The sequence below is a fragment of the Pristiophorus japonicus genome, chromosome 9 (assembly GCF_044704955.1).
Source record: "Pristiophorus japonicus isolate sPriJap1 chromosome 9, sPriJap1.hap1, whole genome shotgun sequence".
In the NCBI taxonomy this organism is placed as follows: domain Eukaryota; kingdom Metazoa; phylum Chordata; class Chondrichthyes; family Pristiophoridae; genus Pristiophorus; species Pristiophorus japonicus.
This window is the reverse complement of record NC_091985.1, coordinates 131,239,797-131,254,007: the sequence shown is the minus strand read 5'-3', so window position 1 is coordinate 131,254,007 and position 14,211 is coordinate 131,239,797. Positions and strand designations below refer to the sequence as shown.

At 45.1% G+C, this 14,211-nt stretch overlaps 1 protein-coding gene across 1 annotated transcript in view; it reads left to right on the top strand.

Moving 5' to 3' along the window:
* The window catches only part of LOC139272692 (synaptosomal-associated protein 25), a 150,506-nt gene that overhangs the window by 77,977 nt on the left and 58,318 nt on the right, over nt 1–14,211 (top strand). Inside the window, exon 3 of the mRNA XM_070888779.1 lies at nt 1,200–1,241. Within this exon, the coding sequence (XP_070744880.1) occupies nt 1,200–1,241 (42 nt within the window). The remainder of the gene's footprint in view (nt 1–1,199; nt 1,242–14,211) is intronic.

Genomic DNA, 14,211 nt, shown 5'->3' with positions numbered 1-14,211 from the left:
TGCACTCAGTGTGTGAAAATGTACAGGAGTCCCGTAAGGGTATATCCCTAACATTCATAGCATCCACCCCAAGAATTTTCTTGTTTTCTTCAGACCAGTCCCAAGCTGCCGTTGTCTCTACCGAGATTTTGCTAAACGTAGGAAATGCAGCAAGCATAGCAAAAAACACATGAGTCTCAAAATGAAAGGGAACCTCATAACGACTGACTGTCATATATCAGCTCCACTGTTTCGACCAAGAAAATGGGAAACAAACAGGGCCCCAAAGTACATGTCCTCAGAGGTTTTTAAATTTCAACGGAAAATGGCAGATTTCTGATTAACTATTTAAATGATGTTGCTCTTACTCTTTGGGATTCTTTCTTTATCACAAGCAAAAATACAATATCTGGATGGACATATCCCATGGTCCTATTATCAATGCAACAATACTAACTGGGCACTATGTAATGCAATCTGATATAATTAGATTTAATGCATGAGCAACACGTACTAAAAAAAATAATTTTCAGCTGTATTTTGAAGAACAATGACTAATAATTGTTTAACATTGAGCTGAACACAGCGAGTTGTTGTGATTTGGAATGCACTGCCTAAAAGGGTGGTGGAAGCAGATTCAATAATAGCTTTCAGAAAGGAATTGGATAAATACTTGAAGGGGAGATACTTGTAGGGCTATGGGGAAAGGGCAGTGGGAGTGCTACTAATTGGATAGCTTTTTCAAAGAGCCGACACAGGCACGATGAGCCGAATGGCCACATTCTGTGCTGTATCATTCTATGTGTTGTATATGCTGACTATGGATGTACTCTATGTGTAGTCACTGTGAGATTGTATAAGATGGAGACTTGTTTACCTGATGTACTATTAATAAGGTTCACACCGTGTACATACATGCTGGCACTACTAGAGGGTGCAACTGGTGGAGACTGGGGGTTTCTTGCCTTGGTGGCTGGGCCTTGTATAAAAGGCTGCCCACCATGCTTGCACTCTGGAGTTTGGAATAAAGGACCAAGGTCACTACAGTTCAAGTACAACACATTGCCTTGTGGAGTCATTCATAAGTACACTATAGATGTGACAGTATGTTTCTATTCTAAGATTCTTTATGTAATTAAGAAAAATGGTAAAGCTGTTTCATCATAGTTTCTGATTCTGTTTTATTTTCACTTGTTTCCTATCTTTCTTTCTGTTTACAGTCATTGGAAAGCACCCGTCGTATGCTTCAGCTTGTTGAAGAGGTAAGGACTTTATATTTAGAGGTGGACTAATGCTCTTATTATTTTATAACAAGTAGTTAAAACAGCAATGGCTGTTTGTTTCATGGATTGATTTGAAGAAAAATTGACATTTTTAAAATCTAAAACAATTCACAACCTGAAGGAATGAGACTCCACGTTTATAATTGTTCACTTTCTGGGCAATAGAGGTTGATTGGCAGTCATTAACAATAACCACGTCATCAAAAAGGTATCATGCTGTTAATTACAAGACTTAACTTTCCATGGAAAGTTTAATGGACAATGAATGTGTAAATGCAGCAACTTCATCAAATAAGATGCCGTTTTCACAAAGCTAGTGGCGGAGCGGCGCAACTCAGCCAGCAACGTGTGGCGATTCTCGGGGTGTCTCTTTCTCCTTACAAGTTGCTGGACAATTTGCGCATTAATAAAGCTGTGCGGTGTTTCAGCAAAATCTGGCCCACTAGTGTTTTGAAAATGGATGAAAGCACTAATATAATTATAGTTTTCTATTCTTTATCATATGAAAGGGAGTTGAAAAAGGAAATTCCATTCATTTTGTTTTATATTGTAGAATAGGGGAGATTTTCCTGGGTCTACATGCAGGTGCACTAAATCGCCTGAGTGTAATGTCAGAAGGGCAGACTTAAATAGATGGAAAATGAATCAATATTCCTTAGCAGACATGCAATCCAATTTGCCTGATTTTCCCATTTCTTGCTGCATCCGGAGAATCCATTTCACCTGGGTGCAGACCCAGGTGTCTTCACTACATTTTAGTATTTATTCATCATCAAAGACACACTAAGATAGAGCCAGATAATGTTGACCTTGAAACATGCAGTTTGCATACTAGAATTGATGGGCTCAATTTTCCCCAATGCTATTTTTTGGCGTATTGCAAGAGTTACGTTTTTTTTAGGCCCCGACTATGCCAAAAAAAAACTCGCAAGTTTCCCCGTTCCAATTTTTGAAATTGGCACCGTACAACCTGTCCTTTAGCTTCAGAGGGGTGGAGCCTAATATCGGCACCGAAAAAAAACGATGCCCCCTCTTCCGCGCATGTGTGAAAAAAAAAATAAGTTTTTTACGTGAATGCTATGGGCGCGCATGCCCAGCACAGCAGTACAGCTCCCGGTCTGCATTCGGCCACTTTTAAAGAGCCAGTTGTGTGTGAGAACTTTAATTTTCAGTGCAAAAATCGGAGCTGCGATACAATATGCAACGCAGCTAAAGGACCAAGAATTTCTCACACAATGAAGTGCACGCATTAGTTACTGTAATTGAGGTCAGATGGTTCGAGCTGGACACCAGCAGAGGACAGATAAAAGTTTCACCAAAAGAAATGAAGAAGCGCTGGAACGAACTTGCAGACGATTACTGTACAATGGTGACCACCCCGAGGTCCGGAGGCCAGTGCAAAAAGAAGTGGCAGGACCTTGGTCAAGTAGTTAATGCAAGTAATATTTTCATTTATTCACTGGAATTGCAATTGTAAATGTAACCATCTGTATGTGTCCCACCCAGCAGAAAGACACCCAGCAAAAAGATACCCTTTCTAAAAAGTTATATTTTCATTTTTGCAGAGGAAGATAGCGCACGACAAAAGGGAAAGAACTCGAACAGGTGGAGGCCCGGCAAATCTGCACCCACTGACTTGGAAGACAGGGTCGCTGCTTTGGTGGGGCCTGCCTGGAGAAAAACAATCACGACTGCCCAAGCTGGGCCCACACTCGAGGGAGTCCTGCAAATTCCACAGTCTGGCTTTGCTAAATGTTAGGTACTGCGCGGGCTAGCCATACTTCGGCTCATGGGGATGTCTCCGTCAGCTATGCTTCAGTTAATGCAATGTGCTATCATTCATAATGGTCCTTCAAATGAGCCTGCTGCCTGCGCTGTCTGTGCCTGCTCATGCCACCCACCCTGCCCCCTCCTCTGCTGCTAACCATTTGACTGTTCTGTTATATTTTGCAGACTTGAGGCCAACCCTGACGAAGCTGAAGCTGATGCAGAAGAAGATTCAGACGTGGATGAGCCTGAAGAGGAGAACACCTTCCAGACCAAGAGGGGCGGGGGAGGGGATGGATGAAGCCCTCACTGTTGTACTTACTGGAGGAGGTGCAGGTGCTGCCCATTGAGGTGCCAGCCCCTTCACTGAGTGGTATGAGTGTTGGGACATTCCATGGTTTCTCACAGTCCGAGGCTGGGGATTCCAGCGGGATGCAACGAGCCACATCAAGGGTAAGCAGGGGAAGGAGAGCTCTAGAGCGCTCTCCTGAGGTGCAGGATCCAACAGATGTGGTTCAGATGATGGCAATGAGTGCGGAGAGCATTGATTTTACGCGATCACTCCTGGACACTATCAGTGGGGTGGGTGATGAGGTATCGGGACTGTCGGGAGAAGTATCGAAAAATGGGAACACTGTACGGGCACATGAGGGAGGGAATGTCGCAGGCAGCTGATACACTGTTGGTGAACATGAGGGAGGAATGTCGCAGGCAGCTGATACACTGTTGGTGAACATGAGGGAGGAATGTTGCAGGTAGTTGATACACTGTCGGTGAACATGAGGGAGGGAATGTTGCAGGTAGTTGAGACACTGTTGGTGAGGTCCGAGAGTTTGGGAGGGCCGGAGGTCTGAGAGTTCGGGAGGCCCGGAGGCCTGAGGGTTCAGAAGGCCCGGAGGTCAGTTCGGGAGGTCAGGAGTCTGAGAGTTCGGGAGGCCCGGAGGGCTGAGAGTTCAGGAGATCTGAGAGTTCAGGAGGCTCGGAGGCCTGAGGGTTCAGAAGGCCCGGAGGTCAGTTCGGGAGGTCAGGAGTCTGAGAGTTCGGGAGGTCTGAGAGTTCGGGAGGCCCGGAGGTCTGAGAGTTCAGGAGATCAGGAGTCTGAGAGTTCGGGAGGTCTGGAGGTCGGCGAGGAGTTCACTTCTGGCGAGGAGCTCACAGCCCTTGTCCGGGCAGGTAAGCGATTGATTGTTTGATTGGTAAGTATCTCTCTTTCTCTTTTATAATCAGATAAGTCTAATTAGAGGGATGGCAAGGCAGCTCAGTCCTATGAAGTGCATGTCCTGCGGCATGTGGGAAGTCCTGGATGCTTCATGCGGCCTTGACAACCATGTGTGCAGGAGGTGTCTCCAGCTTCAACTACTTGAGCTCCGCGTTTTGGAGCTTGAGCAGCGGCCAGAGTCAATATGGTGCATCACCTAGGCTGAGAACTACGTGGACAGCACATTTCAGGAGGTGGTCACCCTCAGCTATAGCATGCAGGTAGAGAGGAAGTGGGTGAACACCAGATGGAGGATGGAGGCTAGGCAGGTAGTGCAGGAGTTCCCCCGTGAGTCCATCTTACTTTCTAATCGATATTCTCTTCTGAGCAGCAGTGAGGACGATGGTGCCTCTGGGGAGTGCAACCAGAGCCAAGTCCAAAGCACCACGGGTGGTTCAGTTGCACAGGGGAAAGGGCCAAATAATAAAAGAGCTGTGGTGGGAGGGGATTCAATAGTTAGGGGAATAGAGAGGTGTTTCTGCAGCTGTAGACATGACTCCAGGATGGTATGGTGCCTCCCTGGTGCCAGGTTCAAGGATATCACAGAGCAAATGCAGGGCATTCTGGGGGGAGAGGGTAAACAGCTAGAGGTGGTGGTCCATATTGGGACCAATGACATAGGTAGAAAGAGGGCTGAGGTCCTGCAGGCAGAATTTAGGGAGTTAGGAGAAAAATTAAAGGGAAGGACCTCAAAGGTAGTAATCTCCGGGTTACTTACCACCGGTGCCACGTGCTAATGAGTACAAGAATAGAAGGATAGAGAGGATGAACGCTGGTGTAGGACGGAGGGCTTTAAATTCCTGAGGCATTGGGATCGTTTCTGGGGGAGATGGAACCTGTACAAACCGGACGGGTTGCACCTCAACAGCGCCGGGACCAATATCCTCACGGGGAGATTTGCTAGTGCTGTTGGGGAGAGTTTAAACCAGCTTGGCAGGGGGATGGGAACCTGAGAACAAATTCAATAGGGAAGGAAGTAAAGCTGAAATTGGAAAGCAAGAATGTAGAAAGTGAATCTGTAAGACAGAGGAAACAAGGGTTAGTAAATAGTAATCAAAGAGGTTTTCCTGTGCTAAATGGTATATACTTCAATGCAAGGAGTATAGCGAGTAAGGCGGATGAGCTGAGAGCACAGGTAGACACTTGGGAGTATGACATTATAGCCATTACAGAGACATGGCTGAAAGAGGGACAGGTTTGGCAGCTAAATATTCCTGGTTACAGGATTTTTAGACAAGATGGGGGGGGAGAGGTAAAGGGGGGGGGGGTAAAAGGGGAGGGGGGATTGCAGTATTGATTAAAGTATTGTGAGGAGGGATGAAAGAGGGATCATCAAATTAGGCCATATGGGTCGAACTGAAAAATAAAAAAGGGGCAATCACACTGCTGGCGTGTATTATAGACCCTCAAAGAGTGGGAGGGAGATAGAAGAACAAATATGTAGGCAAATTTCTGTGAAGTCCAAATCCATAGTGCAGTAATAGTAGGGGATTTCAACTATCCTAATATTGATTGGGACAAATATAGTGTGAAGGATATAGAGGGTGCTGAATTTTTAAAATGCATTCAAGAGAACTTTTTTAGTCAGTATGTAACAAGCCCAACATGGGAGGGGACGGTTCTGGATTTAGTTTTGGGGAATGAAGCTGGGAAGTTGGAAGGGTTTTAAAATGGGAGAGCATTTAGGTGCTAATGATCATAATAAGAACAGAAGAACATAAGAAATAGGAGCAGGAGTAGGCCATACGGCCCCTCGAGCCTGCACCGCTATTTAATATGATCATGGCTGATCGGATCATGGACTCGGGTCCACTTCCCTGCCCACTCTCCATAACCCCTTATTCCCTTATCATTTAAGAAACTGTCTATTTCTGTCTTAAATTTATTCAATGTCCCAGCTTCCATAGCTCTCTGAGGCAGCGAATTCCACAGATTTACAACCCTCTGAGAGAAGAAATTTCTCATCTCAGTTTTAAATGGGCAGCCCCTTATTCTAAGATTATGCCCTCTAGTTCTAGTCTCCCCTATCAGTGGAAACATCCTCTCTGCATCCACCTTGTCAAGTCCCCTCATAATCTTATACGTTTCGATAAGATCACCTCTCATTCTTCTGAATTCCAATGAGTAGAGGCCCAACCTACTCAACCTTTCCTTGTAAGTCAACCCCCTCATCTGTGGAATCAACCTAGTGAATCTTCTCTGAACTGCCTCCAAAGCAAGTATATCCTTTTGTAAATATGGAAACCAAAACTGCGTGCAGTATTCCAAGTGTGGCCTCACCAATACCCTGTATAACTGTAGCAAGATTTCCCTGCTTTTATACTCCATCCCCTTTGCAGTAAAGGCCAAGATTCCATTGGTCTTCCTGATCACTTGCTGTACCTGCATACTATCCTTTTGTGTTTCGTGCACAAGTACCCCCAGGTCCCGCTGTACTGCAATCTTTCTCCATTTAAATAATAACTTGCTCTTTGATTTTTTTTTTCTGCCAAAGTGCATGACTTCACACTTTCCAACATTATACTCCATCTGCCAAATTTTTGCCCAGTCAGATTCAAGGATAGACCAAGAATAAAAGTTCCAAATTGAGGAAAAGCTAACTTTGCTAAGTTGAGGTGATTTGGCTATAATGGACTGGAAACAGCTACTTGTAGGTAAATCAGTGTCAGAATAGTGGGAGGCATTCAAGGAGGGCGCAGGCCAAACATGTACCCTTAAAGAAAAAGGGTGGGAATAACAATTCTAGAGCACCTTGGATGTCTAGGGACTTAAATGGGGGGCTAACGAAAAAAAAGGAAGCGTATGTCATATACCAACGGCTAAATACTGTAGAATCTATGGAGGAATCTAGAAAGTTCAGAGGTAAAATTAAAAAGGATATTAGGAATGCTAAGTGAGAACATGAAAAATTTTTGGCAAGTAAAATTAACAAAAGCCCAAAGATGTTCTATAAATATATTAAGAGTAAGAGGATAACTAAAGAAAGGGTAGGGCCTATTAGAGACCATGGGGGTAATCTCTGTGTGGAGGCGGAAGATTTTGGTATGGTTCTTAATGAATACTTTGCGTCTGTTTTCACAAAGGAAAGGGGTAATGCAGATACTGCTATCGAGGAGGAGTGTGAAATTCTGGATGAAATAAACATAGTGAGAGAGGAGGTATTAAAGGGTTTAGCAGCTTTGAAAGTGGATAAGTCTCCAGGCCCAGATGAAATGCCTCCTAGGCTGTTGAGCAAAGCAAAAGAGGAAATAACAGAGGCCTTGACCATTATTTTCCAGTCCTCTTTGGATTTAGGCATGGCGCTGGAGGACTGGAGGGCTGCTAATGTGGTACACTTGTTTAAGAAGGGAGAAAGGGATAGGCCGAGTAATTACAGGGCTGTCAGCCTAACCTCAGTGATGGGAAAATTATTGGAAAAATTCCTGAAGGCCAGGATAAATCTACCTTTAGAAAGGCAAGGATTAATCAGGGACAGTCAGCACAAATTTGTTAAGGGAAGATTGTGTTTGACTAACCTGATTGAATTTTTCGAGGAGGTAACTAGGAGGGTCAATGAGGGCAGTGCATATGATGTAGTGTATATGGACTTTAGCAAATATTTTGATAAGGTCCCACATGGCAGACTGGTCACAAAGGTAAAAGCCCATGGGATCCAAGTCAAAGTGGCAAGTTGGATCCAAAATTGGCTTAGAGGTAGGAAGCAAAGGGTAATGGTTGATGGATGTTTTTGTGACTGGAAGGATGTTTTCAGTGGGGTTCCGCAGGGCTCAGTATTGGGTCCCTTGCTTTTTGTGGTATACATCAATGGTCTAGATTTGAATGTAGGAGGTATGATTAAGAAGTTTGCAGATAACACTAAAATTGGCTATGTGGTTGATAATGAAGAGGAAAGTCATGGACTGAGGGGAATATCAATCTACTGGTCAGGTGGCAGAACAGTTGTATTTAATTTAATTCAGAGAAGTGTGAGGTAATGCACTTGGAGAGGGCTAATAAGGAAAGAGTATACACATTAAACGGTAGGCCACTTAGAAGTGTAGATGAACAAAGGGACTTTGGAGTGCTTGTCCACAGATCCCTAAAAATAGCAGGCCAGGTGGATAAGGTAGTTAAGAAGGCATATGGAAAGTTTGCCTTTATTGGCCGAGGCATAGAATACAAGAGCAGGGAGGTTATGCTTAAATTGTATAATACTCTGGTTAGGCCACAGCTAGAATACTGCATGCTGCATAACTTAGCAATGTCAGGTGGTCCACTTCCTCTTGGGACGGACTCGAGGGCGCCATGCGGTGCAACGCAGAGCGCTACAAGGCCTCTCCCGCATAAAGCTGACGTGTTCAATGGGCCTTCCCCTTCCGTTAAAGGGGGAGGAAGCTGCGAATCCTGTATGGTGCACGGCTCTTGATGGGCCTCCACTAGGCCACTGGGGGTGCGGGATGCCGTGGCCACAACCCAGCACCGAAACGGAGTGCCAGGCTGCACGATCGCGGCATGGACCCCGCAAAATCAGTGGACAACAGCCCGACCGCTGAGTCGGATTTAAAAAATGGCAGCGCGCGGCGCAGCGCACCTCCCTTTAACTTTCATCCCACGAGTCGAGTGCGGTCCGACTCCCGACCTGTGAGGCTGGCACTGACTTTGCCCGTGGGGCTCTGCCCAATTTCCGCTGTGGGGCGAAAACGAGTCGCCGCGGGGCGTAAAGGGATTGCCGATCACGTCATCGGCGGTGACGCGGCAGCTCAGGGTGCTACCAGTGGGGGCGCAGTGCTACTGGATTCATCCTCTGCTAACACCTGCCCCCCCCCCCCACCCCCAGGTGAAAACAGTTTTGCGGCCCGTTAGTGCCCACCAGAGGCGCTAATGGGAGGCGGACCAAAGGCCAATTTTGGCCCCTAAAAATCTAGCGATCTCAGCCTTGAATATACTCAACCACTGAGCATCCACAGCCCTCTGGGGTAGAGAATTCCAAAGATTCACAACCCTCTGAGTGAAGAGATTTCTCCTCATCACAGTCCTAAACGGCCGACCCATTATCTGGAGACTATGTCCCGTAGTTCTAGACTCTCCAGCCAGGGAAAACAATATCTCAGCATCCACCCTGCCAATCCCCCTCAGAATCTTGTATGTTTCAGTGAGTTCATCTCTCATTCTTCTAAACTCCAGCGAGTATAGGCCCATTCTACTCAATCGAGCTGTGCCGAGTACAGCTGAGGCAGCTGTAGGGGTTATACAGTCGATGTACTCACTAAGAAAGAATAAATCAGCCAGGATTCCTGCTCCTGACTGCTGTCTAGTGACCCCTGCTAGAAAGAGCGCATATGTGAATCAGACTCAACACATATGTGCTCCATGTTCGACTAACCTACCAGCAGCAGGGGTGACATTACGACCATTGCAACCCATACACTTGGATGGGGCCTGAGCCAATCAGGGGTCCCGAGCGGACTACTGGAAGGACACCTGCATATTGGTAATAGCTAACTCCTGATCATTTTTCAACTATTTTCATATTACCTGTAACAAACATACATTTTTTACAAAAATATTTGTAAGGATTTGTGTACCGTTCTGGGCACTGCACCCGAGGAAGGATATATTGGTCTTGGAAGGAGAGCTGCGCAGATTCGCTAGGATGTTGCCAGGGCTCCAAGGGTTAGATTGTAAAGAGAGGTTATGTAAACTAGGCTTGTGGAATATAGAAGGTTATGGGGTAATTTTTTAAGTTTCCAAGATTTTGAAATAAATTGATAGGGTAGATAGAGAGAAACTTTCTCCATTGGTGGGGGAATCCAGGGCAAGGTGATATACCTCAAAATCAGAGTCAGGCCATTCAGGAGAGAAGTTAGTTAATTCTTCTTTACACAAAAGGTGGTAGAAGTGTGGAACACTCTCCCACAAAAAACAGTAGATGCTAGCTCAATTAATCATTTTAAATCTGAGGCTGATGGATTTTTGCTAGCCGAGGGTATTAAGGGATATAGAGCCAAGGCGGGTGGATGCAGTTAGGATACAGATCAGCCATGATCTCATTGAAGGGCAGAACAGGCTGAATGGCCTACTCCTGTCCCTATGTTCCTATGATTTGACGCCAGATTAAGTAGGTAGTATTTATTACCATTGCCTAGTAAAATGTGGGAGGTCCAGAACCTGAGACTTTCGATGAGGACCCCTCACGAGGCACCGCACCCGAGGAAGGAATGCAGCGCAGATTAACCAGAATGTTGCCAGGGCTGCAGGAGTTAGATTGTAAAAAGAGATTACCTAAATTAGGCTTGAGGAATATAGGTTATGAGGTGATTTGACTCCTGGCCAGCGCTCACCATCTCTGGAAGAGGTAGCAGATTGCCTGTGGGACCTCACCCCAGCCAGAGAGACAGTGCAAAAGATAGAAAATTGGAGAAGGAAATCTGACTGCTATGCAGCAACTAACCTTCTACCTCTCATTGAATTGTCATGAAATGCAAAACAAAAGCCCCCAAAAATTACAATTTTATAACTTATAAGCTAACGTTCTTGCGCGACATGAGGCAAAAATATGTTTTTTGGCTACTTTCATAAAACACTCATAAAATCGTGAGTGGGGGATTTACGACAAAAAATCTGGCAGAGCACAGTTTCATTAGCTGCAATGGAAGTGTAGCAGCCACTGACCACACACAAATTATTTTTGACACTTTTCAATCAGCCAACTAACCGTTAAACTTCAATCAGCGTTGGATAGTTTGATTAAAAAATGGTCGTGGAGTCCAGAGTTAGTGGAGAGAATGCCAGCAGAGAAAAGGTTGATATACTAATGAAAAAGAAAGACTTGCATTCATACAGGGCCTTTCACCACCTCAAGACATCCCAAAGCCAATGAAGTACTTTTGGAGTGCAGTCACTGTTGTAATGTGAGAATGCAAATTAATTTCTCTCAAGTGCATATGTTTTCCTTGTGCTCGTCTTTAAGTTATGTGCCTTAGTTCAGACCTCTTGCCAAGTCCTCCAAGTTCCTATGACAACATTGACACTCTCAGTGATACATTGCAATGTTTCGTGACTTTGCTTGTTTTGTGGCTGTCCATCCCTATCAAAAATGGCTTACATTTCTCTAAAATAGTTTGTCGCCACCTCAAAGAGACCGGTCTATGAAACAGGCTTCATGTTTGCACCAAGTCCCATTCACATATCACCTCTGTGCTTGCATACCTACATTGGCTTCCAGTTAAGCAACGCCTTGATTTTAAAATTCTCATCCATGTCTACAAATCTCTCCATGGCCTCGCCCCTTCCCATCTCTGTCACCTCCTCCAGCCCCACAACCCCCTGGGATATCTGCGCTCCTCCAATTTTAGCCTCTTGAGAATCCCCGTTATTAATCTCCCACCATCGACAGCCATGCCTTCAGTTGCCTAGGCCCTAAACTCTGGAACTCCCTCCCTGAACCTCTCCACCATTCTACCTAACTTTCCTCCTTTAAGACGCTCCTTAAAATCTACCTCTTTGACCAAGCTGCCCAAATATCCACTTAACATAGAAACATAGAAACATAGAAAATAGGTGCAGGGGTAGGCCATTCGGCCCTTCGAGCCTGCACCACCATTTAATAAGGTCATGGCTGATCATTTCCTCAGTACCCCTTTCCTGCTTTCTCTCCATACCCCTTGATCCCCTTAGCCGTATGGGCCATATCTAACTCCCTCTTGAATATATCCAATGAACTGGCATCAACAACTCTCTGCAGCAGGGAATTCCACAGGTTAACAACTGTCTGAGTGAAGAAGTTTCTCCTCATCTCAGTCCTAAATGGCCTACCCCTTATTCTAAGACTGTGTCCCCTGGTTCTGGACTTCCCCAACATCGGGAACATTCTGCCCGCATCTAACCTGTCCCATCCCGTCAGAACCTTCTATGTTTCTATGAGATCCCCTCTCATCCTTCTAAACTGCAAGGTATAAAGGCCCAGTTGATCCAGTCTCTCCTCATATGTCAGTCCAGCCATCCCAGGAATCAATCTGGTGAACCTTCGATGCACTCCCTCAATAGCAAGAATGTCCTTACTCAGATTAGGAGACCAAAACTGGACACAATATTCCAGGTGAGTCCTCTCCAAGGCCCTGTCCAACTGCAGTAAGACCTCCCTGCTCCTATACTCAAATCCCCTAGCTATGAAGGCCAACATACCATTTGCCTTCTTCACCGCCTGCTGTACCTGTATGCCAACTTTCAATGACTGATGAACCATGACACCCAGGTCTCGTTGCACCTCCCCTTTTCCTAATCTGCCGCCATTCAGATAATATTCTGTCTTCGTATTTTTGCCATCAGAGTGGATAACCTCACATTTATCCACATTATACTGCATCTGCCATGCATTTGCCCACTCACCTAACCTGTCCAAGTCACCCTGCAGCCTCTTAGCTTCCCCCTCACAGCTCACACCGCCACCCAGTTTAGTGTCATTTGCATACTTGGAGATATTACACTCAATTCCTTCATCTAAATCATTGATTTATATTGTAAAGAGCTGGGGTCCCAGCACTGAGCCCTGCGGCACCCCACTAGTCACTGCCTGCCATTCTGTAAAGGACCCGCTTATCCTGACTCTCTGCTTCCTGTCTGCCAACCAGTTCTCTATCCATGTCAGTATATTACTCCCAATACCATGTGCTTTGATTTTGCACACCAATCTCTTGTGTGGGACCTTGTCAATACACCACATCCACTGGTTCTCCCTTGTCCACTATATTAATTACATCCTCAAAAAGTTCCAGAAGATTTGTCAAGCATGATTTCCCCTTCATAAATCCATGCTGACTTGGACCGACCTGTGACTGCTTTCCAAATGTGCTGCTATTTCGTCCTTAATAATTGGTTCCAACATTTTACCTACTACTGATGTCAGGCTAACTGGTCTATAATTACCTGCTTTCTCTCTCCCTCCCTTTTTAAAAAGTGGTGTTACATTAGCTACCCTCCAGTCCATAGGAACTGATCCAGATTCTATAGATTGTTGGAAAATGATCACCAATGCATCCACTATTTCTAGGGCCACTTCCTTAAGTACTCTGGGATGCAGACTATCAGGCCCCGGGGATTTATCGGCCTTCAATCCCATCAATTTCCCAAACACAATTTCCCGCCTAATAAGGATATCCTTCAGTTCCTCCTTCTCGCTAGGCCCTCGGTCCCCTAGTATTTCCAGAAGGTTATTTGTGTCTTCCCTCGTGAAGACAGAACCAAAGTATTTGTTCAATTGGTCTGCCATTTCTTTGTTCCCCATTATAAATTCACCTGAATCCGACTGCAGGGGACCTACATTTGTCTTCACTAATCTTTTTCTCTTCACATATCTATAGAAGCTTTTGCAGTCCGTTCCCGGCAAGCTTCTTCTCATACTCTATTTTCCCCCTCTTAATTAAACCCTTTGTCCTCCTCTGCTGAATTCTAAATTTCTCCCAGTCTTCAGGTTTGCTGCTTTTTCTGGCCAATTTATATGCTTCCTCCTTGGATTTAACACTATCCTTACTTTCCCTTGTTAGCCACGGTTGAGCCACCTTCCCCGTTTTATTTTTACTCCAGACAGGGATGTACAATTGCTGAAGTTCATCCATGTGATCTTTAAATGTTTGCCATTGCCTATCCACCATCAACCCTTTAAGTATCTTTCGCCAGTCTATTCTAGCCAATTCACGCCTCATACCATCGAAGTTACCTTTCCTTAAGTTCAAGACCCTAGTTTCTGAATTAACTGTGTCACTCTCCACCTTAATAAAGAATTCTACTATGTTATGGTCACTCTTCCCCAAGGGGCCTCGTACAACAAGTGGTTCGGTGTCAAATTTTGTTTGATAATACTCCTGTAAAGCACCTTGGGACATTTTATTATGTTAAAAGCGCTATATAAATGCAAGTTGTTGTTGTTCAGCCAGTTACGAACACAGT